This window comes from Pocillopora damicornis, chromosome 12 (genome assembly GCF_964200805.1).
Source record: "Pocillopora damicornis chromosome 12, jaPocDami1.2, whole genome shotgun sequence".
In the NCBI taxonomy this organism is placed as follows: domain Eukaryota; kingdom Metazoa; phylum Cnidaria; class Anthozoa; order Scleractinia; family Pocilloporidae; genus Pocillopora; species Pocillopora damicornis.
In genome coordinates, this window is record NC_142681.1 from 6,777,933 (window position 1) to 6,798,672 (window position 20,740).

General features: G+C 40.1%; 1 protein-coding gene and 2 pseudogenes across 3 annotated transcripts; 1 reads left to right on the forward strand and 2 right to left on the reverse strand.

Annotated features, from left to right (window-relative positions):
* Positions 1-1,639: 1,639 nt before the first annotated feature.
* LOC113681268 (scoloptoxin SSD14) lies at positions 1,640-10,308 on the forward strand. Of its 2 annotated transcripts, none has more exons than XM_027198349.2 (8): positions 1,640-1,934; positions 4,574-5,019; positions 5,250-5,451; positions 6,608-6,912; positions 7,133-7,269; positions 7,492-7,682; positions 8,043-8,283; positions 9,420-10,308. In XM_027198349.2, exons 1-8 carry the CDS (start codon positions 1,879-1,881, stop codon positions 9,684-9,686), a joined length of 1,845 nt encoding a protein of 614 aa, XP_027054150.2. In that variant the 5' UTR covers positions 1,640-1,878; the 3' UTR covers positions 9,687-10,308. The 2 variants fall into 2 exon arrangements, with proteins under 2 accessions (XP_027054150.2, XP_089046845.1); XM_089190719.1 differs by having other exon boundaries at positions 9,462-10,308.
* A 4,388-nt stretch (positions 10,309-14,696) lies between these two features.
* LOC149036259 (uncharacterized) lies at positions 14,697-16,592 on the reverse strand (annotated as a pseudogene).
* On the reverse strand, positions 16,533-19,229 carry LOC149036260 (E3 ubiquitin-protein ligase TRIM45-like; annotated as a pseudogene). Its single transcript, XR_016182030.1, has one exon. The product of XR_016182030.1 is annotated as an E3 ubiquitin-protein ligase TRIM45-like (transcript).
* Between the last annotated feature and the right edge of the window lie 1,511 nt (positions 19,230-20,740).

Below are 20,740 nucleotides of genomic sequence, written 5' to 3' on the forward strand. Positions count from 1 at the left end.
TGTGGCAACGTGAGAAAATTGTCCTATGTAAGGAAAGCAAACTTATCAGCCGACAACTTCCATGAGAACCAAATTTTCAGAAAGATCATCAACGCTTATATTTATATTTCCAGAGAGAACATTGACACTTTTATTTACATTCGATTTCAGTAGTAATGGTCATCAAGGCACCGACACTGAGATGTATAATGAAAGGCAAAGTAACCAGCAAAATGTACTAGTTAGCGATTCAAAAACTACTGTGGCTTTTCTATATTTTTTGAAATACTAGAGCGAAAGAACTTGAATGAATCGAAAATGTTTGAACATGAAAAGTTTTTGCGTAACTATGTTCCAAACACAATGAAAACTTACTAAATTTTCTCTAACACAATATTATCGAGCACTTCAACTCAATGTTAACTGCCCTAATAGATTTTCCAGTTTCACCGAGAAAAGCGAGCTTCCTTCGATGCGGTAGATTTGATCCGGTGGTGTTTGATGAAGGTTGGAGAAATGGATATAGTAAGCTTATTTTCTCCGTGAACAAGAATTTTCTGCTTTATGCAGTTGATCCGTTTGGCAGCAAGGGTTACGACTATGCAGCGACTTTGATGATGAGACAACTGCCTATTAATTTAAGTGAGAGAAGAGGATGCAAAATTAGGCGAAGAAGCCCGCGTTGTAAGCCTTTCCATTTCCTCTCATTCAACCTTGAGCGGTAACGTGTGAGGGTATCAGTCGGGGTAAAACTCGTGCCCAAAAAGCAACAAAAGGGGGAGGTTAGGGAGGGGAAAGAATGGCTCATTCTTTTACTTCCTTACCCTGTCTCTCTACTCGTCGTTTTCTTTGCTCCCTTTGCCCCATGCTCTCGCGCGGCTCATGCTCGGCTTACTCTTCCCCGTGTGAATAAAAGGAGTCGGAAAGACTTTTAACACTTACTCCTTGTAATTTGTTCTACTACTGTATTTCTATGCCAGGCAAAAATGGTTTTAGATTTAATCTAATCGGTTAGAAGGGTGCTGAGAGTTTCTAGAACAGTCAGAGAGTAAAGATAAGCAAAGCCAAGTCAATCACGGATTACTTTCGACAGGAGCCCATGGACTCCTGCTTTCGATGCTCATTTGAAAATTGCTCTGAACCATTTGCACTGAAAGAAACGAACTATAAATACGACCAAATTAAATTCAGGGTGAGGAAATATTGACTATTACACTAACTGCAACAAAAGTTGCACTGTGTCAGGTACTCCTGCGTGACGAAAAAAATATTACATCCTTATTTCATTCAGGCAGCCCAATAGAGAAAAAGTGCCTGCCTACAGCAAACTCTGATACAGCTTTGATAACTTTTTCAGATAACTGATAATAACCCTGTATTTTGCCTAAATGCTGTTGAATTTTACTTAAAATAAAAATTGCCTGTTTAATATCTTATCAACTTCTGCATTACTCGTTTTGTTAGGAACGAGGGGCAAAAATTAAAAAAAAACATCTGAATCCCTCACGTGAAGTTGAACCTTCGAAAGCTCCGATGGTCAACCCTTGAGCTACAGAGCTGTCATGGTCGTCATATCAACAATTATTATGTTTTGACGGTGATAATTAGACAATGAATCTGGCTAGGGTAAGGACTGTCAAACCAGTGTCATTGTTTCTACAAGACCACCTGTCTAGTTCGGCATGTCGTGTCCAATCTATTATTATGTGCATGAATATCATATTGCTGTTATAAAAGAGACCTGTATTACATTAGCATGTTTTGAAGACGCGGTAAAATTACGCCAACCGGAACCGCCATCCTTTGTTGCCCTGCAAAACGGTTACGTGGCTCCTATCCAAATTTGCGACAGGTTTGTTGTTTAGCTCAGTGAAGGCGACAAAACAAGTTCAGGCAAACATGAGCAGTGGTGATAACAAAGTTATATTTGAGGGTGAACCAAAACACCGGGAAAGGTGAGTCAAACAAACTGCCCTTGGAGAAATTTAGGAAATGCTCGCGGCAATTAGCAGGCGCTTTCGCTGCAAAAAAGAGTCTGTTTTAAGCAAATTCAAATAAGTCAATTTGAAGACGTACATTTAAAGAATCGAAGCAAGCTTACGGATAACGAAGGGGTCCGAAGGGGGAGGTAAAATTCGTATCGTGGAGGACTATCGTGTCAAATGGAGACAGGACTATCTTGAAATTTTGTCTTGCCTGTCAGTGCCTTCTAAATTAGTGTCAAGGCGTTTTTTTCAGAGGACGAGTAGGACTTTGGACTTCTTAATTTCGATCGCTAGGGCTTTTCTAATAAAGCTGTGGAGGTGGAAAATAGACACCAAGCTGAAAGAGACGGCGTCGTGTGACAGAAGTAGTATTGTCATATACAAAACATACCTATCAACGAAACTGAAGTTGATTTCTGTCATCGTGAACCTGCTAACAGCAGTTGTTGATCAATAGGCGATGCTTATCGTAGGAAACATGTTGCTCTGGGAAACCGTGCGATGAACACCAACCGATAGACACGAGCGGCGCGATAACAACAGAACAAATCGAATTTCAAATTCTATTCGAGAATAAAAGATAGCAAGATTGGTTTGTATTCAAAAACTGTTTCCTGTTTCTGATGTTTATTACAGTAAACGAGAACAAATAATTGTGATGACAGACAATGGATGTAAGACGTAGTGAACCAGGGAATATTTTCTTTTTTAAGAGAACTGAGTTAACTTCAATAAGAATTTGTCCAGGCACGTTAAGATCGGAGTGTTTTGTTTGATTCGTTTTGTACCATTCAGAGCAGAAATTTTGAAGAACCCCCTCAATCAAGTTTATTCTACATCGTGTGACAATTGAAATGTTTGTTTTGTGATGGTGTAACACTCTCTTTCTTTGTTTTATTTGTGAAGATGCGTTTTCCTGTTGCGTCAATTCTTGAGGGCCTGACTGTGAACATGATCAGTTAAAAAATTTTTCACTTACGCTTTAGGTATTTTTAAGCATCAATCACAAACTTTGCTATTAACGCAAACAGTATACCAAGTAATTGCTTAGTAAGAGTCACATGCTGCGGAAATATGCTCACAGATCTTGATAACAAGATATAAAAGTGAAAAATATACTATCGCAGTATTATGGCGTGACTTTTAAATATTGCAAACATCGGTTTCTTGAATAAATAAGTGAAAAATAATTATTCATAAAAAAGCCCCTCGCGTTTTGTTTGCAGTCATCTACATTTGGAAATACAGGTAAGGTCATCCATGTCGATGACAAGATTAAAGGGCGCCGAAGCGCCTTAAAGAGGTGTTCGGCTCGAGTTTCTTTAAAGATGAATCTTACTTGATTAAAATTTAAAAAACAAAGCTAAAAATTCATCCAAAGGTTGTCGGAGGACATCATACAGAGATAAGCTATTTGATTTTCGGCAACGAAATAACTGTCACAGTTTATTTGGTCACTCGAGCATCACCGTCTATAAGCCTGTGTGCTTCTGCCATCCCCCCTCCCTACAAAGGTTGTCTTGCAGAGCGCTATACACATCATCGTAGTCTATCAAGTAGCTATGGCGTGTTATCAGGGTCAATAAATTTTACAGTTCAAAATTCGGACTTTGCGTGTGTATCATGATTCAGCACAACAAACGCGCTGCAAACAGGAATTCATTTTTAGTAGGAGATGTCGAAGTAGAGTTGATTCATATATAGGCATCCAGCAAGAACAGTAACTATTAGAAAATACAGTAATTTCAAAAATTGTGATTGCAAATGAAAATATGGGTTTCGAAATTAAACTGAAATAAAATTTGCCAAGTAATTTAACCCTGACAACGGGCCATAAGATGCCGACTGAAAATAATCTGCGTAGCAAGTCTTTCCGAAGTAGGGAGGTGCTTATTTTTGCCCCAAATTGTAACCAGTGATGATCATTATTAAAACAACATAACGTTTACGCTTTAACAGCTCAAGTAATTTTTTCAAACCTAATGGGCCTGTTCTTTACACAAGGTCCAACCCAAACCACGGTTTTACGCAATGGATTTCGTGCTTTCTCTTTAAGGGGGTTAATTTAATTAAATAAACTGATGTCCTTACACTGTCAGCTTTCGACCATCTTGACATTGTCCACAGAAAAGATGTGTTCAGATAAAAGGTCCAGCGAAATTTAGGATTGTTTAGGAGGCGGTTTTGTCAACCATCGGCTAACTGAACTTTGTTTGAATAAACAGAACAACGAGTCCACGTGTCAATTAAGTGCGCTAAACTGACAAGCAAATCAGGAATCCTGTTTTATGTAACCAGTGGTCCCAACTCGTATGACAAAAGTCATTAACCGCTAGTTAAAATGTAGGCGGGGGGGAATGGACTCATTTTCGATGGAGGCGCAAATGCGAAGATTCATGACATCAAAAAGTAGTCACTACTGTTCAACAATAAAATCATTCGCCGTGTTTCGTCTCGGCCAAGAGACTCATTAGGTAACTTTCGTAACTTTTGTTGCCAATTGTTTGAGCTTTACGCGCAAAGTCTTCTCGCTCATAGAGGTCGCGTCGTTCCAGCCATAAGCTATTTTTACAATCTCAATCTTGATTTCACGTTACTGTGTTCAACAGATCAACAAAGCGACGGATGATCATCATCCTCGTCCTCGTCGTTCTTGTTGTGGTAGCCATCATCATCACACTTGCAATAGTTTTCACGAGAGACAGAGACTCCGAACCAGACGTTCCTACTTCGCAGCCCATCCTTCCTCCTCCTACTGCACCACCGGGAGCAGACGGGCCTTACAAACATGCCGTAGTTGCATCGGATGCTGGTCCCTGTTCGGAGATAGGCCGTGACATTCTTAAAAGAGGAGGTACGGCAATGGATTCAGCAGTCGCAGCCTTGTTTTGCATCGGAGTCTACAATATGCATTCTGCTGGTGTGGGCGGTGGTGGGTTCATGGTTGTGTACAAGAAGGGCACAAGGTCTGTGGAGGTAATCGACTTCCGTGAAGAAGCCCCAGGGAAAGCCAACAGAACGATGTATGTAGGAGGAAAATTGGACTCTAGAATCGGTAAGTTACTTTTCGACGGGAAATTTTTCCCGATCCTCTTTCCCTCTCAATTTCGTTATACCTCTTTAGTCTCCTTCGCAGCTGTTGCTGGCTATCGTCACGCAACGTGCTATCTACCCTACCTAAGAGCGCGTTGCGTGACGTAACCAAACGACGTCTACGTAGGAGACCATACCTCTTCAGTGCCAAGTAAATAATTCTATTGCAATTTCTGTCTCTTTCCCATCCAGGCGGAGCAGCTGCGGGTGTACCAGGTGAGGTAAAAGGTTTTTACGAAGCTTGGAAGAAATACGGGGGTAATATACTGTGGAAAGACTTAGTACAACCGAGCATTGACATGGCGAGGGACGGATTTCCTTTTGGACCTTCTGCTTATTACGCTGCAACACGGTCAAGTGTAAAACCGCGCCTCAAGGCAGATCCTGGGTTGAGGTTTGTTTAATGAACAAAGAACATGTATAAATATCCTTCCTCACGCGGGAAAAGCTGCTTTGAAATAAGGTCTTCGCATAAGTTGGTTAGTTCAAGAAATTAGATGCTGCATCATAGCCTACACTATTGGCTTATGGATGCACGCGGGAGGTTGCTACGCACTCAAGAAGCTCAGGTCGCCATCGGCTATCTCCTCGAGCGACTCTTACGCTTCTCTCGTGCTTTGCAAATCTTCCGCGTGTATCCATAACCGAGAGAAAATCGTGGATCCTATAATTTTCTCAATAGTGTACGCTGTGGTGTTTATCATTTGTTTTATAACATGACGTCGATACATTGAAGCTAAAGAGTTCCCTTTTCATCGAACTAAAAATGTTCGTGTGGTCTTACACGACCAGACGTTTTGTCGCGCGAAAGCTAATCATTGCACAATCTGCAGCGCAGCCTAAGTCGTCAAAACAATCGAAGATAAATGTAATCACGTTTCCTGAAATTCATTCTGAGCTTTGTATCCATAAACAGTCGGTGCTTTTCTTCAATCATGAGCAAATTCCTCTGAATTGATAAAACAGAGCGCGCGATTTACGTTGGTTTCATATATTATAATGATGGGCTCCTAGCAATGACAGGAGGCTTATAAAAACAACCAACACTATGAAAAGGATGGAGCACCATTCCCTAAAGCCCGCGGCCTTGGACAAACCTTACGGTTTAGGTAGCAGCCGTCTCGATGGCTCTAAGTCCCAGGCTAGTCATTCGGCACTCTCAGTCCTCTTTTGCTGCGTAAAGATTGGGGTGAAGTGTACGTGTGTCTCTTGATGATATCCTGATTGACTTTGGAACACTGGGGACTAGATTCCGCATGCACTACTAATAGCATGTACCAGTAATAGCATCTACTAGTAATACTTCGAAGGCCAGATCGTGATTGCTATCCAGTGGATAAGTGTAACATGACATGTTATCTAAAGAATAACCCCTGTTATCACGCATGTTCGACCAATGTTCGAATTAAGCTTTAATCTAGATTTCTAAATTGTATGATTTGAATAGCTGATCTTCGAAAGAGACCTTCACGTTTGACCTTAAAAAACTGATAATTCCTCTCAAAAAAGTGTTTAGTCGAATTTTATTATTTTTCTTTTCTTATTCGAAGGCAACTTCTTTTCAATGAAGATGGTGAACTAAAGAAGTTAGGAGAAATTTTATACATGCCGAAATTTGCACGAACCTTGGAACGAATCCGTGATAATCCAGAGGATTTCTATTTCGGAGAACTAGCTAGAGATGTTGTACAAGACATTAAAGATGGTGGTGGTATTTTCACCCGGGACGATTTGAAAAACTATAAAGTGAAGTTCAGGAAACCTATGGAAGGAAAGTTCGGAGAATACTCGTGGTATTCTACTCCACCCCCAGGGAGTGGCGTGGTGTTAAGTTTTATCCTCAATATCTTAAAAGGTATGTCGAGGCATGTCAGGGGAGGGGCTCGGACCTGGTTTGGAAAAAGGTCCTGAGAACGGTACTGCTTATTAGCACTTTGATATTCACTTGTTGTTTTTCCTCAAGTTGTTTCAAGATTTATTTTTATTCAGGATTATGGTAATTCGCCGTTCACCGTCCACGACCAAACGTTTTGAAAAGAGTCAAGTTTCTCTGTCACTTTTTCTTTATTCTATAGGATACAATATGAAACCTTGGGATCGGCATGGAATCAAAAACTCAACCCTGACATATCACAGAGTTGTGGAGGCTTTCAAGTTTGCTTACGCTTACCGAGCATTACTGGGTGACCAAGACTTTGCAAATGTTACGGAGGTAGGGTAGTCCTGTGGCTTATCTGAGATATCTATCTCGCGTTACATTGCTTAGAATCATTAACCAGCTGTCCTAAAAACTCCAAGGAGTCAAAAAACGAGTCTGCTAGATCCGTTTTCTCCGTTGGATGCTCTACCAACTGAGTTATCGAGAATCCTTTGGTGGACCAGCCATGTGCTAGTTCCTAAGAATAACACTGACCTCCTATCCTACATCTCGCAGATCGTCAAAAACATGACTGACGCCGACTTTGCCGAATCCATCCGCCAGCAGATTTGGGACAACCAGACATTCTCCGATTACAAACACTACGGCGACTTTTATCACAATTCCAGCCATCAAGGAACTTCACATTTATCTGTTATCGCCGAAAATGGCGATGCTGTTTCTGCAACCACTACGATAAATCTTTTGTGAGTATCCGATGTAGTGGGGTTTCGTAAATTCAGCTGGGGATCGGGGGCGGGGAAAGATAGGGATATGCATGTGCTTGTAGCCTGGCCTCTTATCCTTATCTGCCCTATCAACGAAGCAGGGTACGGTGGGGATTCTATTCTATTAAGGTTCGCCCCCCCCTCTCTTTTTTGTCATGAGAATTTCCTTTATAATTAAGATGGAAGATTCCTTTACAGAAAGAGTTGTCTTCTCGGAAAGTAAGCGTCATGATGGTCACGATTTTCAAATATCTTTTTTCTGTCTTTGTTTCTCCGCTTCTTTCTTTTTTCTTTCCCTCATTTATCTATTTATTTTTTCTTTTAACTCCAAACTCACAGCTTTGGGTCGAGATATCGTTCAACTCGTACAGGCATCATCTATAACAACGAAATGGACGACTTTTCTACTCCTGGTAAGAAGAACGCGTACGGTGTTGAACCGTCCGAGTCTAACATGATTGTGCCTGGGAAACGGCCCCAGTCCTCCACCGCGCCTTCGCTATTTTTAGATAAGAACGGAACAGCTCGTTTGGTGATTGGAGCGTCCGGTGGAACGAAAATAACAACCGCCATCTCTTTGGTAAGGTAGCAACAAGTTATTTTAGTGTGGTCCTATCGTGTTACCGATCTAAAGTCATGTATAAAAAGACAAATAAACCGAATCGCTACTGAGCTCGTTGCCCATGGTCTATCCCAGTGAAGTGTTGTTACTGACGTCACAAAAAAATTGTATCGACTAATTTGGCGAAAAGTTTTGAAAATGTGTAAATAAAAAAATATATATCCAGAGAAAGATGGAATGAAACTTTTGCTGGTAACTAATTCTCACGATTTTCTGCGAAACATTAACAACAAGGACACGAAATGTTTTAGAAATTTACTACTTGCTGAGCTTTACAAATGCAACACATGCAAAGTAGATGATTATTACATGAATATTTAGGTTAGGCCGGCGAATAAAGGTGCAAATAGACACTTAAACCAGGAGTGTTCATTTGACTGGAGATAGAAAGCTTTTCCGGCGTTATATTTTTTCGATGGTGTTTTCCCGCGAGAACATGTTTTTGCAGATCAAACACAATTTTCAAAAACAGATCATAGGAGTTAGAGTGTTGATTAAACTTCTCACTCTAAGTAGTGTTGATTGAACCTCTTACTCTAAGTGGCAACCAAATATGAACTTCTCCTTAATATATAGATTTAGGCAAGCCTAAAAGCGGAGCTCGCATTTTTTTTCTCGTACGTCTCTTCAACAAAACTAAAGCCCCTACTATGGATAAAGTGCGTGGTAATATTGATGGATTTTCATTCGCGACTTCTCCGTGTCCGTGTAGAGGACTGATTATAAGATAGTGCCCGTGGTAAAGTTGGCCGCGCATGCTAAAAGGAGCACCTTGTACGGTCGGTCGTACGGTTGTACGATCGTAAGGTCGTACATTTAAATTTTTTCGGCTTGATGGGTTACTACTATTTTGTATAATTATGGGGCTACGCTCTACGAGCTCCGCTATAATATCAATGCATTTTTAAGATAGATATGTAGAGGTGAGAAAATTATCAACGAGGGGACATCCTTTTGATTTAATAAGAAGTTCTCTGATCCAAAATTTTAAGAAATGTATGGCTTACCGTTTGGAGAATTGATATTTAAATCTTGCGAGCGGAAGGGCTAATGTTTCACCAAAAGATGCCTTACCGTGTGTAATTAACTTCCAGGTTATGATGAATTACCTCTGGTTCAACCGTACCCTTTCGCAGGCTGTAGTTGATCCCAGGCTCCACCACCAGCTAATGCCGATGTATATCCGCATAGACAAAGACTATCAAATGCCCCTTGCCATCCAAGAAGGACTTCAGAGGCTTGGGCACAATGTCAGGAATATCAGTGGTTACGCAGTGGTGCAGGCTGCGGCCACAAATGATGACGGGACACTGACAGGAAAATCTGACCCGAGGAAGAGTGGGTGGGCTGCTGGGTACTGAAATTCTGCCGTCACGTGACTGTATATATCAGTATGAGTGAAGACTAAACAGGTCCCAATTAGTTTTCAGGCTCACTTTGTTGTTTTTTTTAGGGGCAATCGTAGCACAGTAGTGATATTTAACTCACTTTTACTTTTTCAGATAGCCTCACGCAGATTTTTAGATGTTCACACTCACAATTACTTCTTTTCCATTTATACTCAAGCATGCTGTGTATCTAAGCTGATGCAATCCTTGTGGTACTTTCAACATACTTTACATAGCACTCAGGTTGAAGCTTCGTTACCTTCAAGTTTACATATTTTCATTTTGAAGGATTCGTTTGGTGATGATTTTTACCCTTAACCATCCTGTGCATTGTTGACAAAACGCTACTTTTTGCGACATGGGTGTAAGTTTTCTTATTTAATCACTTTCAAATGACATCACCCCCATAATGCATCCTAGTTGAGCGTAGCAATTCAAATAATCTCTACGTTCATGGTTTAAAAGAATGGGGATTTAGCAGTGGACATTAAACGAGGTGGCTCTTCTTGTCCACTGTTTCTTACTTTAATGAAAGGTGTGAGGATACGGATGAAGTTTGGGAACTACAATTTAATAAAAACAATATCGAATATCACCCGATATCTTTCTGTGTATACTGGTGAGATATGGACCCCGCGAGATGAATGGCAAATCGGCTGGCATGACTAGAAAAAATACAGAAAGGGGGGGGAGGTGGTTGGAGAGGTGGTGGTCTGGGGGAGGGGCGGTGGTTAGGGGGATGATCTTCAAAATGAATGTTGAGACAGGAGAGGATTTCCCTTTTTGGTTTAGAACAACCTTTCACCCTAGAGCATTATGTGGATTGCATGATCCTACGATTCATGAGCTAGTTTGAAGGCGTTCTTGTAACCCTCTGATGAATTTAAAGCATCTCCTTAGCTTCATTAGCATACACAGAGACACAGCATGCTTTTAAAGGCGAAAAGGAAACAAGTGTACAAACTAGAGAAGATAAAACAAGTACTGACCCGAGGAAGAGTGGGTGGGCTGCTGGGTACGGGTGTACTTTTTCGTTGGATTATACCTTGAAATACTTATTTCCTGCGTATGTTTGTGAAACTGATCATCAAGCAACCAACTCTCCCGGATTATCCGGGAGTTTCCCGGATTATCCGGAAGTTTCCCGGATATAGAGCCAATCTCCTGGGTGAACAAAACTCCCGGATAAAAGGAAATTTGGACCAGTTGCTCACAAAAAAATGAGATTTGAGCTCCGTATGTTCCAAAATTCCAAAATCATCTGGCTTCTTATGCTTGTATTACGGTTTCTGGCTCTATTTTCTTGCGTGATACACGTTGTTCGTTGCAAACAAAAAGAAGAGAGTTTCTTCTTTGTTACTCCTATAAAAGCGAGAGTCCGATTGGATGAGTATTTAACCAATTGAAGTTCCTGACAGATAGATTCAGGTTTTTCCGCGAAATTGCTCGGTGGTGGGAGGGTGGGGAGGTCCAATTCTAAAAAGGAAATTTTCCGGGGGGGGGTGCATTTTAATCAATTGAAGTTCCTGACAGATAGATCCAGGTTTTTCCGCGAAATTGCTCGGTGGTGGGAGGGGGGGAGGTCCAAGTCTAAAAAGGAAATTTTCTGGGGGGAGGGGCATTGGCAAATTCGGTCAGGGGGTGCTGGTCCGAAAAAAAATCTCCAGTTTGAGATCTCTAGAGGTTGGCATCTCTGATACCCCACTGTGGAAATAGTCGTGTTCGAATGTTTACCTCTCTGTATCAACATGCAATCGAATGAAACAAAAAATCTCCCCCACCTACACTCCACTGTGATTGCATAACAAGCCAGTGCTTTTATAAGCCTGATACAAACAAATAATTAGATTGATTTTAGTGGAAGTTAACTATTATGGTTAATGTCATGGCAAACAAGGCATAGTTTTACGGGAAGTGAGTGGTGCACGTCCGCTGACCTTGAACACATCGTTCAGACGTCACCACATTACAAACTTTTTAGAGGGGACGTGCATTCAGGCTAAAATAACCATGTTATCTTACAAGAGTTATAAAAAAAAACCACACAAGCGAGAAAATCGCGGTGTTTGAAAACCCTTTGACGTTTTTTATAAAGCCAAGAGATTATAGTTAATAATATCTTTGATAAACCAAAAAAAGATGCTAAATCCACATGAAACCTGTAATTAAATAAACTTTGTGTACAAAAAGTCTCAGTTTCCCTTTTCGCTTTTTGTGCTGCCTTTTTCAAAATGTTAGGAACGTTTGACTTTTTCTTCGCGTGTTTTGCATAGCGGATGTCGTTCTTATCTTACCTTTTATAATTTTTCGCGGGAAATCGGCGCCAGCCGGCTCATATCTATCCTCTTGCGCATGCCCTTCGACTGATCTCTGTGAGTTTTGAATCGGTGACTGTCGCTGGTGTTCAGTTCGTTTAATGAAACACTCTCCTCTTGCATACGAATTTACGATGTGTAACCGGAAAATGCAGCAGTTCGTCGTTTGCCAAGGTAGAATTAAGCAATATATGAAAGCGTTTAACAAGATATTAACCGTAAGCACGAGGTGAGTTGAATTCATTCAGAAATTTGATTACCTGTAATCACTCGTAGCGTGGTACGTAAAAATAACTATGCATGTTGTACTTCTAACCTATTTATATTTTCTAATTCTCTATGGTAATGTTGTCCTGATATTTATGGTGTAATTTTGTTCGGAGGATTTTTGAGTGAATGTCGCACAACATGGTCAGTTTTTTAGAAATTACACCAGCTACAGATGTTTGGCTTAACACTGCTTGAAAGGTTTCAGAGCTTTTTTCTATCTCTCTTTCCCATGGAGCCACGAGTAGCTACTAGTCTCTGCCGTGACTTGAAAGATTTCCATCGAAGAACAGACCACACTTCTATTCAAGGAAGTTGTGACTTAGCTAGTAGTCACACATTCTTGTGGTGAACGATTGAGTTGAGATGTCACGCAACGTGACATCATGAGAGCGGCAGCGAAGGAGACTGTCGTGAAGTTCACTAAAATCCGCGCAAGATCCCACAAAAGTTGATCGATTTCGAACAATATGCTATTAAGAATCACCAGGCATGACCTTTCTCTTTGTATCATGCTGTCCATTACAAGCAAATAAGGTAATGAAGTGATTTATTGTCAAAACAAAACTTTTATTTGAGGCAGAACTTGTATCAATTAAGACGAAATTGGACTGCGAAATCCTATTTTTCGTTCATTGTTTTTCGTGTCAGGTTGTAACATTTCATCCATTCATTTTAAATTATGTAAGGAAAAAAAACTTTTTAAATTTTAAACTCAACTTTGAAATCAGAAACACACCAGTTAGTGTTTTATTGTAATTTATTGAGCACTAAAAATATCAATTTTAACGAATGATTTGATCATGATTTGTTGTCGCACTTTTCGACGAGTTAGATGTTTTTTTATGATGAAAACGTGTAAACGATGGTTAGTATGTCACTCAATTATTTGTCACATCACTATTTGTCATAGTTTTGACAAATTGTTTACAGGACTTTTTACCTTCTATTATTATCATATCCGTATCAAACCTCATGCGGCTTCGCTACTTCACGCTTTAAAATGCAAACAAACCGCCAGCTTCGTATAGGCTATGGATCAGTCCTTGAGGTTTATCATTACAGTCGATTCTCGCACTGCGGACATCTCGCTATTACGGACACCCCACCATTGCGGACAAGAGCCAACCCCTCGACGAAATGCATAAAGAAATGACTGAAACAATTTCACGTTATTACGAACTCTCGCTATTACGGAAATTCAGACACTTTTATGCCCTCCCCGGCGCGATAATTCACTTGTTTTTTCACTCGCTATAGCGAACACTTACAGGGTTGCCACGGTCAGGGAAAAGTCAGGGAAAAACAAAAATTTTTCAAGGTCAGGGAAAAGTCAGGGAATTTTGCAAAAAGTCAGGGAAAATCTCAGTTCTTGTCAAAGTCAGTGAAAAGTCAGGGAATTTTGTCAAATGCCTTGCGTTCAAAATCCCGTGAAAAATGTAAAGAGATGGAACATGAAGAGAAGAATATCGATGGTCTACAGAAGAAACTGAAACTAATGTAAAAGTGGATTTACCAGTAGCTTATTTGGTAAGTCGCCTAATGCAAGGTCAGTGAAAATTGTTTTCAGGTCAGTGAAAAGTCAGGGAAAAGTCAGGGAATTTTTTGGGTTCTAATGAGTGGCAACCCTGACTTAAGTACCTCGTCCAAAATCCTGACTCGCGTAGTATAAAGCAACATTAAGATAAGAGAAAAAAAAGAAACTATTCTTCAGCTGAGTGCAAACATGAGAATTCCCTGCTTGCGACTGGATCTTTTTCCTGGTTCTTGAGGTCATGTAGGAAGCTTTATGTTTGCTTAGTTACATATATGTTTAAAGACAAAACGATTTTTTTCTCCCGTACCCCGCTATTACGGACTCTCGCTATAACGGTCACTAACTCTCCCTACCGAGGGTTTCTGCAATAACGGAAGTCAACTGTATTGCGCTACAAACTTTCAAGGGTGCGCCGGAAGTGCTCCCTGTTGGCTTGTATCTGCCAAGAGTAAAATATTTTTTTGGCATGTAAATTTAACTATTTATTGAGGTTATATTAGCTTCCTCTGGTGTAACCGAGTAAATATGGTGGATATCAAACTCTCCAAATAAATTGGTCGGAAATCAGTCGGTAAGTTCCAAATCACTCTAACTTCTTCGTTTTTATCAACACTTGCTTAAAAAAAAAGTTTGAAAACAGTCACAATCATAATAACTTGTATTACTCATTGTTCAGGTTTTTATTGGCAATATCCTCCTAGAATTAGATTTACAAGATTCCAAGGTTCTAGCTCGTCAAAAATTGACCATATGATAAATAGCTTGTCAAAAGCAGTTTCTTGTTTAAGGGTTTGATAACATTAATTCAAATTTGGTAAGTGTTCTCATGTTTACTCAAATATCTGAATGCAATGGTTCAAAAGGTCAGAGACAACTATTCACTGCAGTTGAAAGAGGAAGAATAAATTCTCCTTCACAATTTCCTTTTGATCCAAGTTTTGTTACAAACTTCCCACTTAGCTCAAATACCTGTACTCTGTGATTTCCATCACAGACTATCGGGTGTCCTGCCTTGTCAACAGAAAAACACTTAGGGAAATTGAACTCGCTATTCTCCTCCCCCATTTTTCCAAATTTGAACAAAAACGATACCATTTCTATCAAACACTTTGATACAATGTTCTTCGTGGTCTGACACTATGAGATATTTGTCATATTGTACACAGTGAAAGGGAAAGGTAAAAGAACCCTCACGCCCCAATTTGCTTAAATAATGGCCACCTTTCGAAAAGATCTTAACTGATTTGTTATACATATCAGCAACAATAATATTGCCTTCATTATCTACAGATAAACCACGAGGAGTATTCAGCTGGTGATCAAGATTTCCTTCATCACCAAACTGGCGCAGGTATTCACCCTGCTCACTGAACAGTTGAACACGGTGGTTATTACTTTCCACCACTACAATCTTATTATTCTTGTCAAATGCTATCCCAGCAGGATCGTGGAACTCTCTCTGTTTATCATCGTAGCTACCAAAAGATCTTAAGAAAGGTCCATCTCTAGTGAATACCTGAACCCTCTGGTTATTGCAATCAGTTACTGCAATTTCGTCACGTCCATTCACTGCTACTCCCCATGGTTTGTTTAATATTCCAGCAGGCGAACCTTGTTGTCCAAAAGACAATATGGGTCTGAACGTTCTGGGTTTGACTTGAACTTGAAAAGGACTGCCTCGGACGTGTTCTTCGTTCACTTTGACTACTGCTTCATATCGTCCAGTTTCTTTGGAAAAATAGCTGATCTTGTAACTTCCATCTTTGTCATCTTTAACTCGCACTTCCGTCGCAAAGTCATGCCCTTGTTAACTTTTAATTTCCACTGTTACTTGGGCACGCTTTTCATAGCATTGTTGTCCTACAGCGTTTCTTGTTGTTAAAACAAAGCTCGCTTCAATTCCAACGATCGCTTTAATGATTCATTTTCCTTCAGCAGTTGATTGATTCGCTTTGGTTTCGCTGGGTTGGAAGGTTGTAAATACACGGCCGATCCTTTCATCGATTGTTTTCGCCCTTAAGGATTCGTTTTCCTCGAAAATAAATTGACGTGGTCCTTCAAGGTCACAGTCCACTTCTCGCTCATCATCGACTTCTTTCGGGATTATTGTGTTCAGGGTCTTATCTAAAGGGCGTACCCTAGGTAGCGCCTCTAAAAGAGCTACGTAGTCGTATAAGTTATCTAATTACAAATTCAGTGCGGAAGATGAAAAATACTACATGTTTTCAGCTCAAGATGATTTAAAATTGCAATCATAAAATTTGCTATTCTCACTAAACTATTCATGAACTGTTTGTCGAATTCTGGCCTAAGTTCCCAGATAAGCCGTAAAAGCTCAAAATTTGAAGAGTTGGAAATATCTAAGGAATGAATGATAGCTATGAAAAATGCTTTTCTCTAATTTTATTGTTACTTGCAGGTACATCACTATGGATGATTGTATTTGTCGAGTTGAGTCTGATTTTGGTAGCTTGTGAAGATAATAGTCTTTAGTTTGTGTAGTGTGATCGTCCGGGTGAGTGTAGTTCTGAGAAGAACTGTTGTTGGTCACCAACAACAGTTCTTCTCAGAACTACACTCACCCGGACGATCACACTACACAAACTACTGATACTCCTGGGTTCAAACCATTTACTATAATAGTCTTTATATAAAACGTAACTACTGAAAAGTGTAAAGTGTAGACCTAACAGAGCTTACTCACAAAGTTGACTTACAGACTAACCTTAGGTAAACCCCAGCTTGCAGAGCAAGCGTCATTATTTTATTATTTTTTTCTTGGCAACAGGCTAAATTAATCCAAATTCTCTGCAACTCAAAATTTACTGCTTATATTGGGGCTTTAATAAAGTGCCGAAGGTTAGTGTCTGAAAGCTTTTACTTTTGTCATTGTCATGGTCATTTAAATTTCTTAATGCGATGGTTATTAAAGTCAGACAAACTTCGACAAAATTATAAGGTTATTTTTATGGTTTTAATGACCATGCATGCAGAAGGTGGTTACCTTTGAAAGATTAAGTTGCTGGCTGAAAGCTGTTACTTGTGTGACTACAGGACAGAATTAACTAAAATCGGTCACGTTCCAGCGATGTCTATCTATTCAAATATATGGATGCGATTGTTACCGAAGTCGGACACAGTTATTCGACCATCGCTGAGCACTGCAGTAGAGACAGGGCGATTAAATTCTCCCTTACTCTTTCCTTTTGATCCAAATTTTGTCAAAAATTTTCCACTCAGCTCAAATACCTGAACTCTGTGATTTGAAGAATCACAAACCATCAGGTGTCCTGCCTTGTTAACAGACAAACAACGAGGGTTATCGAACTCCCCATACCCCTTCCCCTTCTTTCCAAATTTGTACAGAAAATTACCATTTCTTTCAAACACTTTGATACAATGTTCGTACGCGTCTGACACTATCAGATATTTGTCATATTGCACACAGTGAAACGGAAAGGTGAAAGAACCTTCACCCCCTAATTTTCGTAAGAAGTGGCCAAAAGGAGAAAAGATCTTGATTGATTTATTTTTTGAATCAGCAACAATGATATTTCCGTCGTTGTCTACGGATAGACCAAGAGGATTAGATAGCTGGTAATCAAGATTTCCTTCACCACCAAAATGCCTTGTTTGCTTACCCTGCTCATTGAACAATTTAACACAGTGGGCTCCATTTTCCACCACAATAATGTTACTTTTCTCATCTAAAATTATTCCGGCTGGGTAGCTGAACTCTCCTTGTTTATCACCGTTCCCACCAATCGACCGTAGGTAAGTTCCATCACAACTGAATACTTGTACCCTTTCGTTACCGATTTCAGTCACTGCAATTTCATCTCGTTCATTAACTGCCACTCCCCAGGGTTGGTTTAACATTCCAGCCGTCGAACCATGTTGGCCGAAAGATATTACGGGTCTGAATTGCCTGGGTTTCACTTGAACTGGAAAGGGACTGCCTGGAACATGTTCTTCGTTAACTTTGACTACCGCCTCACATCTTCCACTTTCTTTGACAAAATAGCTGATCTTGTAGCTAATCCATCTTTCTTATCTTGGACTCGAACTTCTGTTGCACAGTCATGGCCTTGGTGATTTTTTATTTCCGCTGTTACTCGGTCACGCTTTTCGTAGCATTGTTGTCCTTCAGCATTTCTTGTTGTGAGAGCAAAGTTCGCTTGAATTCCAACAATCGCTTCAGTGAGTCCTTTTCCCTCAGCAATCGACTGATCCACTTTGGTCTTGTTGGGAAACGTACGAATACAGCCGATTCCTTCATGGTTTGTTTTTGTTTTTAAGGATTCGTTTTCCTCGAAAATAAATTCACGTAGTCCTTCAAGGTCACAGTCCACTTCTTCTCGCTCATCATCAACCTCTTTCGGGATTATTGTGCACAATGTTTTATCTATCTGTGCAAGCTCTGCGTTTGTGCTTCGTTTTAGTAGCGTTTCAGATTTTCCTACTACTGCTTCGATGTTTTTGACCCTGTTTTCAATCTCGATCCTTTGTACTCGCAAACGTTGTAGAGATTGTTGCGTCTCATGATCCGCTTCAGTAAAGATTTGCTGTTTCTTGGCTTCGATGACAGCAATCATGCTTTCAGCAAATTGTTGCACGCTTCTTTTCACTTTTGCGACGGTTGTTTCGATTTCATCACACTCGTCGTCAATTTTAGATATTTTGTTTCTCATCTTTTGCAGTTTTGCTTTTCTTGACTCAATCGCAGACATGACTAGCAATTTGTTTTCATTTGCCGCTTCTTCCAGTAGTATCTTACCATGTCGATCGTGAGTGGTTGCAACACAAGAATTGCAAATGGCTTGCTCACATTTCTTACAGAAGAACTCCAATTCTTTCTTTTCGTGGCCTTGTCGTGAACAAAATGCTGGTCGTTTTAAGACATCCTCGATGTCTTGATCTTCAAAATCTCCTAGCGCGAGAACTCGGTGGTCTTTGTTTGCTCGGAGTAAGTTATGCACAGTGATACACTCGTCACACCAGAATGTACAGCACTGAAAACAGTAGAAGCTTTCTACCCTTCGTTTGTCGCAGTTTCCGCATTTGACTCCAGTAGAACGGCACTCCCGTATGGCCAACACATCAAGTAAGCTGTTTATGCGAAAGTTGGTGGGCAGATCTTTAAGATTTCCTCCGGGAAGTTGACTCTCTCTTCGACACTCAGGACATGTTATCACATCATGGCGACCACTCGTCCGTTGAATTCCCTCTAAACAATGGAGGCAAAAGCTATGCAAACATGGTAGCTGTTTTGGTGCGGTAAATGTGACCATACACACAGAACAGGATACTTCTTCATGAAGATTGGCGAGCAACGTTTTGATATCCATGATTAAAGGCTTGATAAGGCTTTCGCTTTACGTACCAAACACGTGAAAATCAAATTGCAGAGTAGACATGCGATTGAAATGCTATTAATATTGACCAATTAGATGAGAGTTGTCTTTGCAAGACTTCTGAGAATTGTGTAAGCTTACCTTGACCTCACACATTAAAAGGCTTTACTATGTTGTTTTAGACAGGCATGTTTTTAATCAGATGATGGACAGCTTCAGGAGGAATGGATGACCTTCAGAATGGCCTCGACCAATCGCTGACTTTCACTGAACGTGTTTGAGAAGATCGTGATTCTAAAGAAAATTGCCATTTTTTCTAAGGTTTTTTGTATTTCTAAAAATTGTGCCTAGAGTGGATTTATTTGAACCGGTCAAATTTATGATTATCTCTATCTTACTTTTATTTTCGTGAAGTTTAAATATCCGACAAAATGAAATTACTCGTTTACCTACATTTATTAGTTTATCGATTCCAATGAAATCTATCATTCATAATATATGTCCTCTTTTTAGGTTAGCACTCTCAATTTTAAAAGGTGGAACCTGAAAATCTGTTGAAAACGCCAGGGAAAAGTACCCTTTGCTTCCGGTTTTCGTCCACGCCCAGTGGGGAAAGAGCAAATGGAAATGAGATTCGGTAATTAAGGCGCACGTAGTCTACTTGATGGTTTATTGTTCATTGATATTTTTTAAATAAGAATTTTAGTTGTTCTTCACTAATTTATCAAGTGTGTTGATAAATTAAACGAACAAATTCAAATTACCTATCACAATTGAGAGAGGAAACTGAAATCTTCCAGTCTCCTACGTCTTTCCATTCCTTCCTCCAACAATTCTTTTTCCCCTCCCTTCATTCACGGTAAGTTTCGCTTTTTCAGCTAATTTAATTGTAAAAAGTTTATTTATCATGAACATGAGCCAGAGGCTTCGCTTTTTAATCACTAATGAGAAGAACGCGATTGTCCTTATTGTGGAACAAATTTGTTTAATCCTTAGTCGTTGTGAGAATTCTAAAGAACATCGATTTTAGAGAGGAGTGAGGGGTGACAGCAGCCTTGGTTACCAGTTCCTCCTCACATGACTGCGAAATTTGATATATATTTCGTACGTCACAACAGGAGAAAAACAAAAATGCGACCTGAGGCAATGAACAATTTATCAAATTGCGTTTCGTGCCGGCACGTCATCTGTTTCTTTTTGTTGAGAATTCCATTTCTTTGTGGTATAAAGTTGAAACTATTTCAAGGATTCAAAGCAAGGAAACTCGCTGACTTACACTGCGATTGACGATGACGGCATGTAGCAACTTCGCTAAATTATTTTAAAAAAAGTAGTATTAATATTGACCATGAGATGCCCAAAGACATACTCGACATGGAAGATTTCTTACAATCGGGCAAGTTTAGCTTGACCCCACACAGTGTATGAAAGCTTAGTATGTAGACTAGCCTACGTGTAGTCGTACCTTCCCTCCCCTCCACCCCAAAGTGAGACGGAAGCGGGGGGGAGGACAGCTCTACGTAAGCTATATGCAGACCTATGTAGCTGTCAACA